Source organism: Eptatretus burgeri, chromosome 6 (assembly GCF_056783735.1).
Source record: "Eptatretus burgeri isolate ZD-2024b chromosome 6, Ebu_testis_v1, whole genome shotgun sequence".
Classification (NCBI taxonomy): Eukaryota; Metazoa; Chordata; class Myxini; order Myxiniformes; family Myxinidae; genus Eptatretus; species Eptatretus burgeri.
The window spans coordinates 110580241-110600563 of record NC_140966.1 but is presented as its reverse complement, the minus strand read 5'-3'; the positions used below and the strand labels follow the sequence as shown (position 1 = coordinate 110600563).

Genomic DNA, 20323 nt, shown 5'->3' with positions numbered 1-20323 from the left:
GTGTAAAATGCTATATCCTTACCACGAACATAAACCATGCGAAGGCCCTCATTTTAATATCTGGCTACCCCTCCCCAATATAAATATCACAATATTTATACTTGGATTGTGTAAACCAAAGTACTGTAAAATGATTTTGTATCGTCTCGGGTGCTTGTGTGTAATAACATCATACCAGGAGGTGTGGTATACAATGTTAATATTGTGATGGTTGTGGGGGTAGATGGAGGAATTTAATATGAAAGTTAGGATTGAATGGAATTGTTTGGTCCATGGACATGTAGGAGACATCTCAATGTAATTAAGTAGGGAAACTGTGAGCTTAAGTGTTACGTGTCACCACACAGGGGGTGGTGCGGTGTCAATTAGATAGGGATTAAGGATAAGTTCCCCCAGTATGTAATTGCCCCCCTGTAACTTTTTCCTATGTTTTTGTATAACAAACCATGGAAGAATTGCGTTTTTATAACATGACCAAGTAGGAAGAAGCTCCACCTCCAAGGGTTATGATAGCGGGCGAAGTCACGCTGCCGAGCCTGATGATTGATGGGCGTAGGAGGCAGAGTGATGAGAGAAGATGGGGAAGCAGCTCGTAGCAAGGAGGAACTGATGAGTGTGGAGTGAGGTACGTACGCGGTCGAGAGAGAATGTAGCTCGGAGATGGCCTGTAAGAACAGGGCTTTACGGCTGGCTTTCCTTCAATGTACGAATAAGCCAGCACGATTCTCGTATTCATGCTGAGGCAATTTGGCTCGCGTGGTGAAGCAAGACGCTGGTTATTGACTCTTGGTTGGGCCGTGAGAGACGGACCCCGAAGCCTCGTGTATGTCGGTGAGGACGATCGACATACGAAGAAGGTGCACTTGGTCCCTTGGTGTTGAATACTGCTTACGAATTGCCTGACAAAAGTTTCCGCTGCAAGACAGCGACTTGGTGATATTTTGGGCACGTCCACACATGCAGGACAAAACGCCTCGATTCCGAGTTCCACAAAGATCATCTCTGGACCAAGCTAAGTGCCAGAATAAAGGAAGGATTTGCTTTTATTTTGATTCCCATTTGATTTTGATATTTAAGTTTGTGTGTAGAAGCACCTTGAGTTCAGGTTTAATTTATGTCATTATTATTTTTATATCTGAATTATTGTCCTTTGTAAGTATTTGCCTATTTTCATTACATTCCGTTGTTATTTTAAGTTGCTGTGTTCGTGTATTTGTCGTGGGGTTCGAGTATATCATGCCCATCATGCCCGTGCTTTATCCCGACCCCACGAACTTAAATATTTACTTCTATATTATGTTCATGTGCCTCATTTTTACCATTACTCAATCAATCAATCAAAACATTTATTTCCTTCAACAAAAGCAACAAAGTGTAAAGAAGACATATAGACAGCTGAAGGAAGCTGAATCCCAAAAAGCAAGCTTGTTGCGGGAACACCCTCACACATACAAGTGATATTCACAACAAACTATGAAACAACATCAAATTACATAACAGAAATAAACAAGTAAAAAAGACATAAAATGCCGTCGCCCCCGTTATTTTAGTAATTTTGCTGTATGGAGTTAAAGGGATCGCACATATTTATGTACAACTAAAATGGCCACCAGTCTATCAGTCGGCCATCTTTGATCAGATCGCAAATTAAAGTGAAGGGCACTTGTATGCCACCATGTACTGCACTAGAGCCAAGTTTCAACAAAATCAGACCATGCATGTCTGAGAAATGGTTGGGGACATATTAAAGTAACAAAATGGCCACCAATCAGCCATCTTGGATCTGATCTTGAAAAAAAATGACGTGCATATGTAAGTCATCATTCTTTATGTAGGTGCCAAGTTTGAACAACATTGGTAAATGCATGTCCGAGAAATGGTTGAGGACGTGTTCACCATTGGGTTTTTTTTACAACTAAAATAGCCGCCAATCGGCCTTCTTGGATCTGATCTCAAGAAAAAATGACGTGCATATGTAAGCCATCATTTTTTTTATCTGTGTGCCAAGTTTGAACAACATCAGTAAATGCTTGTCCGAAAAATGGTTGAGTACATATTCGACACCGGGTATTTTTGAACTAAAATGGCTGCCAGTCAGTCATCTTGGATCTGATGTCGAAAAAAAAAGATGATGTGCATATGTATACCACTATGTATTGTGTTTCTGCAAAGTTCGAATAAAATCGGTCTATACATGTCTGAGATATGGTTGCGGACGCATACACGCATGCACTTACACGAAAATTGAGACCAAATCCATAAGCCCGCGTTTTGGACTCAGTCCAACGAGTGCTAATAACCTGGTATAAATCGAAGAATCATATGAATGGGCAACCAATTTCATAGAGTTAATGAAAGGGTCAGTAGATCAATAGAAAGTACAAGTGTAAGAATTCAATAGAAAAATATCCAATCGATTTCTTCAAGGAACTTTGTACAATATAAATATACAATCCATTTCTTAAAGGACCTATGTAGAATACAAATATGCAATCAATTTCTTTAAGGACCTATGTAGAATACAAATATGCAATCGATTTCTGAAAGGACTTATGCACAATACAGCAAGAAAAAGAACAATCAGAGATTGCAGACCCTCACCAGGACTTATGTATGCTGTTTGTGTACTGGTGTTACATAATTAACTAGAAAGGCACTCGGTAGAGCGCATACCTATGCCACGTAATGCCTAATCCATGAGAATATATTGGACCCATTACATTTTTGAAATACCATGCAATATGTCGTTTTTGGCCCGATCTCTCAATGGTGAAGAATCACTTTAAAAATTAAATAATTCTCGTATCCAGATCCGATTCAGATCTTCACCAAAATTGAATCAACTCGTCCTTGTCACACACCCAACCTGTCCACCAAGTTTCATCCGAATCCTTCGACAACTTTTTGAGATATCGTGTGACATATTAGTTTAGCCCTTTCTCTCAATGGTGAAGAATCACTTTAAAAAATATCGGATCTGGATTCGGATCTTCACCAAAATTGAATCAATTCGTCCTTATCACACATCCAACGTATTACACAAATGACCGGTGTACAACACAAATATACAATCAATTTATTAAATGGCCTATGTACAATACAAATAAACACAATCAATTTATTAAATGACCTTTGCACAATACAAATAAACACAAACAATTTATTAAATGACCTTTGTACAATACAAATAAACACAAACAATTTATAAAATGACGTATGCACAATACAAATAAACAACACATTTATTAATTGACTGGTGTACAATACAAATAAACACAATCAATTTATTAAATGACCGATGTACAATACAAATAAACAATACATTTATTAATTGACTGGTGTATAATACAAATAAACACAATCAATTTATTAAATGACCGATGTGCAATACAAATAAATAATACACTTATTAATTGACTGGTGTACAATACAAATAAACAACAGATTTATTAAATGACCGGTGTACAATACAAATAAACAATACATTTATTAATTGACTGGTGCACAATACAAATAAATACAATCAATTTATTAAATGACCGATGTACAATACAAATAAACAATACATTTATTAATTGACTGGTGTACAATACAAATAAACAACAGATTGATTAAATGACCAGTGTACAATACAAATAAACAATACATTTATTAATTGACTGGTGTACAATACAAATAAACACAATCAATTTATTAAATGACCAATGTACAATACAAATTAAGAATAGATTTATTAAATGACTGGTGTACAATACAAATAAACACAATCAATTTATTAAATGACCTTTGTACAATACAAATGAACACAAACAATTTATTAAATGGCCTATGTACAATACAAATAAACAATCAATTTATTAAATGACCTTTGTACAATACAAATAAACACAAACAATTTATTAAATGACCTTTATACAATACAAATAAACACAAACAATTTATTAAATGACTAGTGTACAATACAAATAAACACAATCAATTTATTAAATGACCTTTGTACAATACAAATAAACACAAACAATTTATTAAATGACCTTTGTACAATACAAATAAACACAAACAATTTATTAAATGACCTGTGTAACATACAAATAAACACAATCAATTTATTAAATGACTGGTGTACAATACAAATAAACACAATCAATTTATTAAATGACCTTTGTACAATACCAATAAACACAATCAATTTATTAAATGACCTTTATACAATACAAATGAACACAAACAATTTATTAAATGACCTTTGTACAATACAAATAAACACAAACAATTTATTAAATGACCTATGTACAATACAAATAAACAATACATTTATTAATTGACTGGTGTATAATACAAATAAACACAATCAATTTATTAAATTGACTGGTGTACAATACAAATAAACAGCAAATTTATTAAATGACCAGTGTACAATACAAATAAACAATACATTTATTAATTGACTGGTGCACAATACAAATAAACACAATCAATTTATTAAATGACCGATGTACAATACAAATAAACAATAGATTTATTGACTGGTGTACAATAAAAATAAACAATACGTTTATTTATTGACTGGTGTACAATACAAATAAACACAATCAATTTATTAAATGACCTTTGTACAATACAAATAAATACAAACAATTTCTTAAATGGCCTATGTACAATACAAATAAACACAATCAATTTATTAAATGACCTTTGTACAATAAAAATAAACACAAACAATTTATTAAATGACCTTTGTACAATACAAATAAACACAAACAATTTATTAAATGACCTCCGTACAATACAAATAAACAATAGATTTATTAAATGACCCGTGTACAATACAAATAAACAAAAACAATTTATTAAATGACCTATGTACAATACAAATAAACAATCCGTTTATTAAATGACCTTTGTAAAATACAAATATATCATCGATTTATTAAGAAAATTTGTGACACTTGATTTGTTTGAGGGTGGTACGATTCGGTGAGGGTTAACGGATATATTTATTAATTCATTTATATCTGTTTATTTATTCGTTCTGGTTCTTGTTATCGCTTCATGTAATCCTTCTCCCATGCCATCGGGGTTGGATTCTGCTCGTTGTGGTGGCGATGATGGCATTGTGATACCATCCGAGGAAAACATGGGATGTGTTTCTGAGAGATGATCTGAGAGTGAAAGGCCAAACAAGACGTCAAGCAAGGGATCGTGCAGCCTGGAAAGCAGCCGTTAGGTGAACCACGGCTTTCACATGAAAGCATGGAAACGGCCATAAAATGATGATGATGATGATGATGATGATGATGATGATGATGATGATGATGATGATGATGATGATGATGATGACATCATTGGGTGATTTCAGGTGGCTTCAGTGTCTTTTGAACAGCCAGCTCAATCGGGCTCAGGCGAAAGATGAGAAAGGTCTCTCGCGCCCATCAGCGCATCACCCAGTTAATTTCATAGTACCAAATTGTATTGTAACATCACAAACAGGTCCGGAAACTTGCACGGGGCTGTGGACTTAGATTGTGGTTGCGGTCTTTTTGACACAACCCACGGAACTCGAACTGGGAAACCGGAACGGGCACGGCTGAAACAGTACAACTTGGATAACAATATTATATTATTAATGGTGTTAAAGGCTTTAGAGCTTAGGTAAATGAACAAAAACGCCTATGGCATGAGAATGATTTTGAAATTCATCGATTATTCTATCAGTAAGAAGAATCAAACTTTATAACTACATCAAACTTTAAACATCCCTAAAACCAGCCTCAGTTGTGTAATGGTTAAGAGCGTCTGCTCCAAGTCTGGGAAGTCAGTGGATCGTACCTCAACAGAGTCGTAGCAGACTTCAAAAGTGGTATGTGATGCTTCCTTCGTTGATGCTCAGCATTTAAAAGGATAGAACGTGGACAAACAAATGCTAGGAAGGAAATGGCAAATCACCTTGTATAACCCTTGCTAAGAAACTGCTTTGGCAGCACTGATGCTCTGTAAAGTATATGGATTCTCAAAATCAAAAAACCTAATATAATTAACTGGCATGTTGCATTTAAACGCTTGTTAGGGAACTTAACAAGTGTATGAGCCCACAAACACCTTCTCTTTCCTAAATAACTTGTGCAATCATGATTGTCCACATCCAAAATGTAGACCGGACAGATGGCTTTACATTTCCAGATGAAGGATGGTGTGCTCCAGGATGCAATTCTCCACTGACAATTCACCATGACAGCAGTTTTATTTTTTGTTAATTCAGCAAACCCGTCGGGGATTGAATCGGGACTCGATAGTGAGTGTACTAGCGACATAGCTTTCATGCCTGCTCGAGTCAGTCTCACGCACACCTGTATGACACGTGGGTGGGTTGATCTATGAACGTGAAATTTCACTTTCCACGAAAAAGGTTGTTTTTAATGAGTACCTGACACAGGGAAAATCACAGCTTTCCGGGACACCGATGAGCTGAGCCGCACTCTGACACCGTTTTCTTTGAGCCTGTGCAGTACAGCTTGGTCCTGTAAGGTAAGTAAACAGGTAAAAAACATACCTTGCTTTCTGTCCATTGGATTTATATGTATTTGTTTTTTTAGTGACCAAAGGCTCATGGAGGAGCTTGCACATGCTGTGTATTATGTACAAGATAAAGACCTTGGGTCTTAGAAAATAATGGTGGAAGAACAGCTCGGCGATTTGAACTTCAGATCGCAGCACATCATGAGGTAACTGCATTGATAGTAACTGGCCAATCGTCCCAGTTTAATGTGAATAACAATGGTGCCGATAAATATCCAAGGAAACATACACCACAGGAAAAGGAAATTCTGACCTCATGTTCTGATCTTAATTTCCATTCATTTAAGGAAATTTGGAGAATTGCAGCTTATTTAAAGGAAATTCCAGAATTGCCTTGAGGACATGAACGAAAAACCAGTGGAGGTGTATTCATGTCACATGGAACAAACCAGGTGGGGAAAAGTTATTGGTCCTTTACTGAAGGTCATCACTGAGACGGCTGTGTTTTCACTGACAGTCCAACACATTTTTTTTCTTTTTGTAAACATTGTCAAGGCTCGTATGAGAGCTAACACACAATGCACAGCAAGGGGGGCATGACACAAGAGGGGCAGGAGAGGGAAGGACAAAACAGTGAGGAACAGAGACATGAGGAGATCTGTGGAAGGGAGAGGGATGGGGCGGGGAACACAGGGTATACAAGATGGACATGACAGGGAATTTCAGGAAGGAAAGCAGGGAATTTGAAGGTGTGTTTGGGGTGGATTAACGGGGGTAGAAAAGATCGAGGTTTTGGAGGGGGGAAGATAAGAGGTGGTGGTGAACAGCTGTTTTGAAGGCCTGGAGGGAAGAATGGGATTGAAGAGAGTGTGGGAGTTTATTCCAAAGGCGGGGAAAAAAGAGGAATGAAAGAGTGGAGGTGAGCAGTGATTCATGATGTTGGTAGTTTTACCAGAAGGGGGTTACTGGCGGACCTTGAGCGCCCAGCAGAAATATGGGGGGGTATATCGCAGATAGAGCAGGGGGGGCGAGACTGGAGAGGAGACAGTAGAAGACAGAAAGACTACTGCCCTGTCTGCGGTGAGAGAGTAAGAGGCCCAAAGACTCAGCTTCACCGCGGGAGATACTATCGATCCTAAATGCCTTGGTTTCCACAGCGTGAAGCCGAGAAAGGTGAGAGGGAGGAGCACCAGCCCAGAGGGGAGAGCAGTACTCCATCAGGCTGCGGACGAAAGCTTTGGATGTGCTCAGGAGCTCAGGTGGGCCGAGGAAGGACTTTGCACGATGGAGGATTCCCAGTCAGCGACTGGCTTTGTAGGCCAGGCTGGAAATGTGAGTTTTCCCAGGAAAGATCATGGCAGAAAGTGAGACCAAGAAGCTTTATTGATAGGACTTCTTCAAGAGGATTCTTGAGAAAGTAGATGGGGGTGGGGCGAGGGGGTTCCAAATGGTCCTTTCAGAAAGACATAGTGAGATTTTGAGATTTGTCGGAATTGAAAGACATGTTCCACGTGTTGGACCAGATTGTGATTTTATCCAGATCTTCAGAGAGCGAAGAAACTGCTGCTTGTCGGTCTGAGGGATGACATGGTACGGCAGAGGGTGGATTCATTAGCAAAGAGATAAAGAGGATTTTCCAGAGAGTCGAAGAGGTCATTGATGAAAACCAGAAAAAGAACAGGGCCCAGAACACTGCCTTGAGGAACTCCAGCCTGGATAGGAAGAGCGGATGAAAGAACTCCATTTTGGGCCACACGTTGGCTGCAACAGGAGAGGAAGTCGGCTCGCCATGAGTGGAGATAGGCTTGGATACCATTGGAAGAGAGTTTGGTAAGCAGGACAGGATGCCAGACCGTGTCAAAAGCACACGATGTGTCCAGGGATATGGCTCTGATTTCATGTCTGGCATTGAGTACCTCCATCCATTGTTGGAAGAGCAGAAGCAACATATCCAGGGTAGAGTGACCTTGTCTGAAACCAAATTGATGATTAGAAATCAAGCCATTGGAGAGGAGGAAGGATTTAATGTCTGAAGCGATGATGGATTCCATAACCTTGCTGATGATTGGGAGAAGGCTGATTGCATAAAAAAGGTGCAAAAACAGATCCCTGCAACTACAGACCAGAGCGGTGATGTTTGCTTATTTCCAAGCAGATGGCAGATGATATTGAGCAAATGAGAGGGTGAATAGAACAGAGAGAGGGTGAGCAAGAGCAGAGGCGCTGGTTTTTAGGACACGTGGGCTGATGCCGTCTGGACCGGTTGCAGAATCTGAGTCAAGGTTTGACAGCAAGCTCTCCAGCTTGTCAGGAGAAAAGGACACAGAGTCCAGGGACAGTTGGGTGCGACTGGGTAAGGTGGTTACAGAAAGCGAGGGGTTTCAGACACAAGATTTCGATGCAAGCACCGAGTTTAGGCATTCAGCCTTTTCACGTGTGGTATCAGCAGTGCGGCCATTTGAGGTAAGGGAGGGGATGGAGGGGGAACACACACCAGAAACAGATTTGATTTGACGCCACCAGGACTTGGAGGAGGGAGAGAGGTTTGCGAGTTTAGACTTGAGATTAGAAAGATTTTTTTCTGGCTCTCCTGAGGGTAGATGCACACTTGTTCCGACCTTTATGGAGGGAACTGAGATTACCCTCAGTTGGGTTTGCTTTCCATGAGGCAAAGGCAAGTTGTTTCAGGACAACTGCCTCGCCACAAGCTTCAGTGAACCATGGATGGGAAGAAGGATAGGACAACTGAAGACAAGAGGGGATAAATCTGTGCATGAGAGAGAACAAGTTTCTTTGAAAGAATTCCCAGGATGAGTTTATGCTTGAGAAAGGAGCGATGGGAGACTAGTCTAGAAGTTTGATGGCTACTTGGAGACCATGCCAGTCGGCCTGAGTGAAATGCTGGACTCGACGGCGCTGAGGAGGTTCTCTGATAACAGCCATAGTGATGTCCACTTTGACAAGGACGTGGTCAGAAGGACCGATTGGAGCGGATAAAGAACAGCAGATATTTTCAGGGAAATTGGTCAAAATCAGTTCCAGAAGAGATGGAGTACCGTTGGTTGAGATCCGGGTCAGGAAGTGGCATTTGAGTCAGTCCCAATGAGTCGCAGAAGTCTTTTGCTGAAGTGCCATGACAGGTGAGAGAGGTATCCATACCCAGCTGACTGGCATGATGACAATTGAAGTCACCACATATGAGGAAGAGAGAGTTTGGATGAGAAGATAGAAGTTGGTCCATGTTTTCGGATAGTGAGGTGTAAATGGAGTCATCACTCTTTGGTGGACGGTACAGTACACATATAAACATGAGGTGGGAGTGGAGGGGAAGCCGTTGCCAGAGGTATTCCTGGGAGTGTGGGGGAGTGAGGACAGTGCATGGAGAGTGAGGAATAGAGTCTTTGATGAAGAGAGTACCAGGATGAGGCTCAGGTCTGTCATACCGGAGAAGGGAGCAACCAGGGAGAGATACGAGGAGTCATAGACGTCCTGAGGGAGGAAGGTTTCTGTTCGGCAGATTATGTCTGGTTTGCCAGTGACAACATGTATGGAAAGATCTGTAAGGTTTGAGTGAAGGCCCTGGATATTTGAGGTTCACACTGTTAATGAAGGAGGGGAGGAGGCTTTGGGCGCAGGGGATGGGAAGGGAGGGGGAGGGGAGGACAAGGGAGGAGGGGTGCAGAGGTAAGGAGAGTTATTCAAAGAGTGTGGGGGATTGCAGAAGAGCAAGGGTGGTGGATGAGGAGGAGAAAAGGCTCTGTGGTGTTGGATTGAGGTACAGTGGGGAGTAATAAGAGAGGGGGCAGAAGACAGTTGAGGATTTGAGGAGGTGGAGGGATGAGATGGGGGAGAGAGGGCAGGGGAAGGAGGCAGCATTGTGGATGTGAGGTGGGGGCAACTTTGAGAAGGGTGAGTGAGAGGGGAGAATGGTGGGAGAAGGGTGAATGGGGGAGAGTTGAGAGAGAAAGGTGAGGAAGGAGTTTTTGAGAAAGGTGAGTGGGAAACTTGGAGGAAGAAGAGTGTAATGGTTGCTTTGAGAGGGAGGGGTGAGCGGGGTGAATTGGCACTGAAGTTGGAAAAAAAGAATGGTTGATGGAAAGTGAACATGCACAGCAAACTGTGTTTGTTTGTTTGTTTTTTTTTAGTTCGGAAATGCGACTAAGGACATTTTTTGAGGGATGCAATGAAGGCGAATTAGGAGAATGGAGAGAAGAAACGCTGTAATTTTGGATTTTTGAGACAAGGTATGAAGGAGAGGTCGAATTGAGAGCAGTCTGTCGAAGTAGAAAAAGAGTAGTGAATTATGATACAGAAATGAGAACCACATGTGTGAAAGAGGAAGATGAAGCATTATAAGAGATTGTTTTTATTTATTTATTTATTTTTGAGAGAGAGAGAGTTTTCATCAGATTAAGTGGTAAAGGAAAGGTTGAAGAAAAAATCGTGAGGTGAATGGTGAATTTGGATCAGTAATCGCAGAGGGTGGAAACCGATCACGTGGTTACGGGAGAAGCACGTGGTTATGTGAGGTATATAGTCAAAAGTGAATTTATTTATTTTAATTAGGATTGCGTAAAATTCGGAAAAGGAAAGTAAAGCAACAGCAAAAACGTTTATTCATCGTGTAAAGTTAACCGAGCAGGATCGCTCAGAGGTGTGACACAACAAGGAGTCGATAACATTGATACAACCTGCAGAGAAGAGCTGACAATGGCAGTCACGTGTTGGACTTCTCCCTCCATCATGAGACCGTTAAAGTTCCGAATTTCCTGTAAAATCAACATCAACATCGAAACGTCATCCTCCAAACAAACCCGCCTTTTGCAGTTATACTTCATCATATTAATTTTGGATTCTGCTCACATCATGTCCTCTGTTAAGTGGACAACCTTACTCTCAGACCCACAACATATTGGGATATTGTGATGGATGAGGTTTTCTTGGAAATGTTCACTGTGGGACAATTCTATTTTATACATGGTTCTGTGGATACCCGAGCAATGAGGCTCAGAGACCTATATTTTACTGCTCATCCGATGGCCTACACGTGCGTACGTACTATGTAAACAGCTCCTTGTGGAATCACATGTATGTTTAAAAATAGCCCCGAGTGGGCTGATGGCCATCTGTTGAGGTTGAAGTTCAGACCTCTGCTGAATCCAAAATCTGGGAAATGTCACAAGTGCTGTGGTACAGTGCCTTCAGAAAATATTCACACCTCTTGACTCTTGTCATATTTACCCCCGCTACTGAAGATGAAGGAGGTGGTTTTCACCCCTCTATTTATTTGTTTGTCTGTTTGTTTGTGTGCAGGATATCTCAAAAAGTTGTGGACGGACGCGGATGAAATTTGGTGAGCAGGTTGGGTGTGTGACAAAGACGAACGGATTCGATTTTGGTGAAGATCCGGATCCAACTACAATTCATTTTTAGTGATTCTTCACCATTGAGACATCGGGCTAAACTAATATTTTGCACGATATCTCAAAAAGTTGTGGACAGATTCGGACGAAACTTGGTGGAGAGGTTGGGTGTGTGTGACAAAGACGAGTTCATTCGATTTTGGTTAAGATCCGAATCCGGATCTGGATACGATCATTATTTAATCTTTAACGTGATTCTTCACCATTGAGAGATCGGGCCAAAAATGATATAGTACTGTATAGCATGATATTTTAAAAATGTATTGGGCCTGATATGTTCCCGTGGATCAGGCATTATGTGGCAGAAGTATACGCTCTACCGAGTGCCCTTTTAGTTTCTTGTTACAGCCTGAATTTAAAATGGATTAAATTTGTTGATAGTTGGATGGTTGGACTCTGTCAAGTTGGATGGGGAGTGTCGGTGAACAGCAATATTCAAGTCTTTCCACAGATTCTCAATGGGATTCAAGTCTTGGCTTTGGCTGGGCTGCTCAAGGACTTTCACGTTCCTGTTCTGAAGTCATTCCAGTGTTACATTAGCTGCATAGGCTTGGGGTCATTGTCCTGTTGGAACGTAAATCTTTGCCTCAGTCTTAGGTCTTTTGCACTCTGAAGCAGGTTCTCCTCAATGATTTGCCTATATTTGGCTCCATTCATTGTTCCCTAAATCCTTACAAGTCTCCCAGTTCCTGCGGCTGAAAAGCATCCCCATAGCATGAAGCTGCCACCACCATACTTCAAAGTAGGAAAGGTGTTAGAGGGTGATGAGCTATGCTCGGTTTCTGCTAGACGTAGTGTTTTGCGTTCAGTCCAAAGAGTTCAATTTTTCTCTCATCAGACCACAGAATCTTTTCCCTCATGCTCTCCGAGTCTTTCACGTGCCTTTTTGCAAACTCCAGGCATGGTCACATGCCTTTTTTCAGGAGTGGCTTCTGTCTGGCCACTCTCCTGTAAAGCCTGGATTTGTGAAGTGCTGCAGAGACCGTTGTCCTTCCAGCAGGTTCTCCCATCTCAGCCGATGAATTCTGTAGTTCTGCCAGAGTGGTCACTGGGTTCTTGGTCACCTCCCTGACCAAGGTCCTTCTTTTCTTGCCCAGTTCCTCAGTTTGGTCAGACAGCCAGCTCTAGGAAGAGTCTGGGTAGTTCCATATTCTTTGCATTTCTTAATGATGGAGTTCACTGTGCTCTTGGGAACTCTCAACACTCTAGAAATTGTTTTATACCCTTCCCTCCTCACAATGATCTAAGCCTCCTCACAATTATATCTCCGAGTTCTACGGACAGTTCCTTGGACTTCATAGCAGAGTTTCTGCTTTGACATGCACTCTCAACTGTGGGAACTCAAATATATATAAAGGTGTGTTTCCTTCTAATCCATGTCCAATAAATTGAATTGGCCACAGGTGGACCTCAATCAAGTTTTCAAGACATCTCAAGGATGACCAAAGTAAATTGGATGCACCTGAGCTCAATTTGGAGTGTCATAGCAAAGTGGTTGAATACTTATTGATGGCTGACGCAAGACATTTCAGCTTATCATTTGAAATTAATTTGTAAAAATTTCTAAAAACATGTTTTTACTTTGACATTATGGGGTATTTTGTGTAGATAGGTGACAAAAAAAAATTAAATTTAATCCATTTTAAATTCAGGCTGAAACAATGAGGGGTGTGAATACTTTCTGAGAATACTGTAATGCGTTTCAATAGCTTATCGTGGCGTTTCATGGAAAATCGTGACCGGAAGTAAAAAATATATTGTTACTGACTCAGGGTTCAGGGATTACGAGGGGCTAGCACTCAGGTTCATCCCAAACAACCGGCCCAGTAGGCCGACATGCCGTGGATAACTCCACAGCCCGACGGATTTAGTGATCGTGGACGTCAGCAAAAGCAATTACACCAAGCAGGGACTTATGTCAACAGCCAGGTTACCGACTGATTGGTGCAACTACCTGAGCTAGGGTCCATGCCCTCAGCATGCACCTGAGTACTTATTACTACCGAGTGGGACAGTGGGTGCAACACTAGCGAACAGTGCAGAGCCATTTAGGAGGCGCAAAAACTCCCCATCTATTAGGGATACACTTTGTTAGATCAATGGTCCTTTGAGCAAGTCGGCAGCTGATTAGCGCCGTGATGACGTTGCTGCGTCACTTCCACTTCCGGGTTTGTTCCATCGTCGCCGCATGGGAGAAGTTTTGCCATGGCCTCCTGTCGAGAATGTTGCGTGCAGAGCGGCTGTGCCAGACCATGCATCTCGCTTGATGAGCCATTCCAAGGCACGTGGCCAGAGTCTCTCTGGGTTTATCGCCGAGGCTGTGACTGAACTGTTGAACGTTGCTCTGACCGTGGCATCGCTGTATCGAGGTTTGACCCGCGGAGTGGTGGAGTCGGGTGTGGTCACAGAGGGAGGACACCGGTACAATGACCGAGGCCCAAGGGGAAGAGTGGCCGAGCAGGTGTAGTTCACGCAGAAGCACTCGGAGTGAGCTAGCCGTCGGGGTGAATGAAGTGCTCCAGATGCTGGAGCGGGATGCACTCAGTCTCGTGTTGATGTGCGGGGGCGCATGACCCCGGGTTCTGGGCCAGTAGTTCCTGCTGATCTGCGTCTGCAGGTCTATTCTCACGGCCCGTTTGCGGGAACTGTGCGCACGGTGCGGGGAGCACCGCAGCAGTGCTCGCTCTGTGCACCGTGGGCGTTCGCAGGTCCTGCTCACCGTTTGCGGACACTATGCAGGTGATCTCGTTGCTTATGCCAGAGCTCCGTGTGCCCTGGCTGAGTGAGCTTTTAGTCATCGGGGCTCCAAGCTTGGACACCCTTTGTTGGCATTTAAAATGTCTCTATTTCTGCTTTCTGGCTAATTTGCATTCTATACATTTATTTTAATGCATAATATACAGTCATGCAATTTTATATGATTATAATTATTATTCTTTCTCAAAAAAAAAATATATATATTTGTAAGTTTGTTTTATTGTTGTAAACTTGATAAGTATCAGTCTTCGGATTGCCTTGTCCGGTGTTTGAAGTTCTCAATAAACCAAAATGATTGATTGATTGATTGATTTAATAGAAAAAAGCACAACCGAGCAGATTGGAAAATGTAATAATTATTTATTTACACGCACACAAGTAAGCAATCATCAAACACATATTTACAAGCAAAAGGCAAAAGGCACAGAAGAGTAGACTTACCCCTCCCCTCAGTAGTCAGTATGGATTCACCGAGAAGACAGACTTACTTAGACAAAAGACATATGGCCATCATTCGATCAGGGAAGGAGAGACAAGAAGAACTGAGGAGAAAAAAGCAGAATGGAGTGTGGGGCCAACTCCTCCCTCTCATCTCACACAACCATGTGGGGTTACGTCGGACCAGATATTGTAAAAGGGTGGGGGGGGGGTTGGTTGAGGATGGGAAAGATGGGTGATGGAGTATCAGAAGAGTATGTGTATGGAGCTGCATGACACCATGGAAACAGCACAGCACTCCAGGGTCATGGGCTGCTCACCTCCGGCCCTCGCACGACTCGTTCCTGCACCTCGGGTCCCAGCACAGCTGGGTCCCACACGACCCACACTCCGAACAGGCAGTCTGAGACACACTCTCGACACCTTTAGTGCATAAATAACAGGCCCCGGTGCATCACAAACAGCCGTGAACGCTCCTCGCATTCCGTCTCTGGAGTATCGATGAACAGCGATCCCTGGTACCTCGAGAACAGACCTTAAGTCGTCAACAGCTTCTGCAGCAGCTCCCAGCAGCATCAACAGAGTCAATAGAGTCAACAGCAGCAGCAGCAGCTTCAAACGCGTTTGAATTTTGTTCCTGAAAGCGACTTCAGCTGGGCATGGTTTCGAGGAAGTAATCGTCAGGAGAGCATCTTCCTCATTGATGCAAGTCCGATGGGGGAGCGTGGTGTCATGCTGGCAGTGGAAAATCCCACGTCATTCTGTGGTGACAGCCACGCGAGCTACCACCACTCTTTTCACACGCCCAAGGCGGCGAAAACGTGTTGTGGGGGACGAGGTGTGGGGGACCAGTTGTGGGAGGCGAGTTGTGGGGGGCGAGTTGTGGGGGCGAGTTGTGGGGGAGGGTGTTTTGGGGGACGATTCATGGGAAATGGTGTTTTGCTGTTACATTTATATATTTATTTACTCGCAAAAACCACCCGTCGCTTCGCCGATGTGAATACTAAATTGAGGGGAGAAAAAGTTGGGCGAGGGAGAGAGAGAGAGGAGGGAGAGTGAGGAGGGGGATGGGAAAAGAGAGAGGAAGGGAGGGGGAGCAAGGAGGGGTGTGGAAGTGAGGAGAGGGGGGGGGGGAATGAGGAAGGGTGGGGGAAGGGAAGGCAGCATGAGGTGGAACGTTAATTACGATTCATACTGTATCATCAAAATGATTCTGCACAGAATAACAATGAAGATGGAAACAAAATAATGTCTGAAATCCATTTTATACCGGTCACACTATGAATACCGCCCAGAGAGAAACTCCGATAATATCTGGAGACAAACACCACCTGGAAACGTCCAGAGACAAAACCTGTCGGACGCGTCCAGAGGCAAGCTGTCCGGAGACAAACACCGCCTGGACACAAACTCCTGTCTGGACATAAACATCGCCTGGCCATGTCCGGAGACAAACATCTGTCTGGACATAAACATCGCTCAGACACCTCCGAAGAAAAACAGACACAGCGCGGACAGCCCCGGAGACAAACACGGTCTGGAGATAAACAACGCCCGGACACAAACTCCATCCGGAGACAAACCCCGCCCAGACATAAACACCGTTCGGAGACAAACACCGCCCGGACACATCCAGAGACAGAGATAGACAGGGAGAGACGGAGAGATATGTGGGAGGGTGATGTACTGTATTTTGAGGGGGCAGAGCAAGGATGGGACAGAGAGAGAGAGGGAGAGAGAGAGTGAGAGGGTGAGGGAGAGGGAGAGGGAGGGTTAGGAGGGTGGGGAGTTAGTGGAGAGGAAATGTTATGCTTTATGAACACACACACACACACACACACACACACACACACACACACACACACACACACACACACACACACACACACACACACACACACACACACACACACACAACACAACACAACACAACACAACACAACACAACACAACACAACACACACACACACACACCACACACACGATTATCGACTCCAGTACATACTGTACACAACCCAAAAACCTTGAATAGCTTTCACCCTTGTTTTGGGGGAATTTCAATAAATAAAGTATAAAAACGTTCGTTTCAGACGTTTCAGGGAGATGTGCATAAACATTAATCTTTATAAACAGCTGCTGATCATCATGTGACGGGTGGAAAAAAAAATTTGGCTCTGTCATTCAGAAAACACGTTAATTCAGCAAACGGCTCGGAAATGAAGTTATCAAATATATTTTACTTTAAAACTCACAAAGAGAAACCACATAACCTTTGCAAAGCAAACCCGGTAACCAATTGCTTTAGAAACAAACGTGAGGACAAAGGAAAACCTGATAGAACCTCCATAAGATACGAGATGAAACTTGATGCCTGCTGTTGACTTAATAGTTAGGGGTGGTGGGCATGGGATCCTGGAATCCTGAATTCAAATCCCGCTCAGCTGTTGAATTAATACCAGATGGGGTAGACTCTGCCTGTCATCCTTCCAAGGTCGGCAAAATGAGTGCCAGCTTGCTGGTGTCCTGTGTCGGAGTGGCGACCCGTCCAGGATTGTGCTAAATAGTCAAGGAGACTGCTTAGGCAGCACCAACGCTCTGCACAGAGCATGGTCCCAATGGATGGATGAAACTTTGCCACCACACCACCTGTAACAGGCATGGCATGTCCACACATTCACAGAGAGTCCCGACAGATCCAAATCTACCCATATGTATCACGACCGTGTGTAATGTATACATACATACCTCTACCTTGTATAGTAGCTGCCGACTGTACATCCCGATCGGGACACAAACTGTACTGCTATTGACTGTATGGTGCTCGGCAAGTGGCTTAAGCACTCAAGGCAAGCACTCCAACGGAGCGCCTGGCTTGGCAAGAGATTACCAATTGCTGTCGATAAACCATACACCCGGAAACGCTCAAGCAATGTCCGAATTGGACAAATGAACACCTGTCTAGTAGTCGGATCTGCTGCCGAGTTAAGTTCTGGAGTTTAAATTAATAATTCGGCTTGGTTTAAGAGATTCTAGAGGTTCTCGCGTGTGGGAATGAAATATAACCATGAACGCTGGTGTCTCTGGGCGTTGAAAGGCATTGCAATGAATCCAACGATTCGTAGGTATCGACAATGAGTGAGCAAAGTGAAAAAAAAAAAAACTTTATCGTTAACATATTGTTGCGACCTCTTACAAGTCAAGGCATGGTTGAGCAGGCAAAAACATGGCGGCTTCAGACTCCGGCGAGGTAACCCAGGATACGCCTCGAGACCCCATAGAGAGTGAGGTGGCCGAGGATGTGGCTGATAAATGATATAAATAAATAAGGCCGTTAATTATGTTCAAAAGGGGTGTTTTAATTAACCCAAACATCCAATTTTCACTCTCACACTTCCTTGGAGTTCCCTTGGTATGCACGAAAAGTTTCAGGCTGCTAGGTTTCAAGGTTTTGGAGTTGTGGAGGACACACACACACACACACACACACACACACACACACACACACACACACACACACACACACACACACACACACACACACACACACACACACACACACACACACACACACACACACACACACACACGCAGCATATGGCTGCTTAACTGCACCGTTTCATGGGCTGATGCAGTGCCCCCCGGTACTCATTTTTTCGACCTCGGAAGGATGAGACCCCGAGTCCACCCCCGCGGTGTTAATTCAAGGAAATTAGAAGGGCTGGAACTCAAGACCCTGAAATCTTCGGCCAGCCACCCTCACCGTTGAGCCAGCACAAGTCTTGTTGTTACATCATGAAGGGACAAATGGCCTTTATTGACTCATTTTAGCCAAATTCGTCATTTCTTACCCTATACCCATCCAACACAGCAACTCCGAGGCCTGGTGTTGGTTTAACGGTGAGGGTGGCTGCCTTAACATCTGTAGGTCTTGAGTTCAAGCCCTTGTTTGCTTGTTATCACCGTTGAATCAACACCAGATGGGTTGACTCAGGCTGCAATTCTTCCGAGCTCAGTGAAATGAGTACGGGGGGGGGGGGGGCACCGTATCAGCGGCAAAGCCGTGCCCCCAGAGAATGACGAGGCCAAGCAGTCACGGGCTTCAAATGAATAAATAAAATACAATTCCTCATCATGTCCTCATGCTGTGAGTCCGTGACAAATGCTGAAAGATTTCGTTGAAACAATCCGCTCCACATTGGACCATCGTCGTTGACCATTCGGCGAGGGAGGACTCGCCCTGACCCTGTGAATGTCACGGTGGGTCACATTCCCGGTCACTATTTATTCGACTTGATATATCTTTTTAAATGTATTTCGAACCGCAGAACCGTCCTTCAGTGGAACGAAATTCCTCTCAAAAACCGGACGCGCGCTCTGAACCCGCCGTGTGGCCGCATTAATTATTTAATTTTAAATAAATAATTGTGGAGCCAGCACGTGCGCGCGGAGCCTCTCCTCGAGGCCCCCTTGGTTAATCTGAGGCCTCGCATCGCCCGTTGCAGAAAACCGAGTCAATTACACGAAGATAAACAGCTTTCATATAACTAAAAGTGAAATTAATTAACATCTCTCTCTCTCTCTCGTTACGAATCGAATTCATACCTTAAATCTCGTTACGAATGGATTTAATAAACATGTCACTTTAATTAGCAGGCCTCTTGTGGAGAGTGCAGCCGGTTGCTATGGAGACGTCATGGAATCTTCCTTCACCCGTGGGCCGTGGCTGGTCCTGTGGAGACGGGATGGAAATCGAGGCGTGAGGTAAAATGAGGGTAGGACGCCCTCCGTCGGCGCTCATTGAGCCACTGAACCGAGTCCGAATCGATGGGGGTTAAGAATGGAGAAGAGGAGCACTTTGTGAGAAATATCTTTTTTTTTTTTTTACATTGAATAACAACATTTGACGAAATGAGGAAAACTCTTACCTCAACGAGTCAGCACGGTGCACGTTCTCCTCCTGTTAAACGGTATAAAGTTCAAATTCCATTATTAATCACCTTGTTCGTTTTTTTTCCGTTCGATAACTCAATTCCTTTATGTCTAATTAATTCAACTTCAAACTAAATTAAAAGCGGAATTATAAGCCAATGTATTAATTGCGGAGATTTATACACCGCTCATAAAAAGTATTCTTACTGATTACTCATTTAAACGAAATCTGGAGAAGAGAAAAAATAAATAAAAGGAAG

At 43.0% G+C, this 20323-nt stretch overlaps 1 protein-coding gene across 4 annotated transcripts in view; it reads right to left on the bottom strand.

The window, feature by feature from the left end:
- Positions 1–20091, bottom strand: part of C6H1orf146 (chromosome 6 C1orf146 homolog) — a 44156-nt gene extending 24065 nt beyond the window's left edge. For 2 of the 4 annotated variants that reach the window (XM_085886760.1, XM_085886765.1), the window contains exons 1-4: positions 20060–20091; positions 19737–19863; positions 11208–11285; positions 6425–6518 (exon numbers count right to left, since the gene is read on the bottom strand). In XM_085886760.1, the coding sequence (XP_085742886.1) occupies positions 6425–6518; positions 11208–11261 (148 nt within the window). In that variant the 5' untranslated portion in view covers positions 11262–11285; positions 19737–19863; positions 20060–20091. Of the gene's footprint in view, positions 1–6424; positions 6519–11207; positions 11286–19736; positions 20006–20059 lie in introns of those variants that run through there. The other 2 variants (XM_085886763.1, XM_085886761.1) reach the window with 2 other exon arrangements.
- Between the last annotated feature and the right edge of the window lie 232 nt (positions 20092–20323).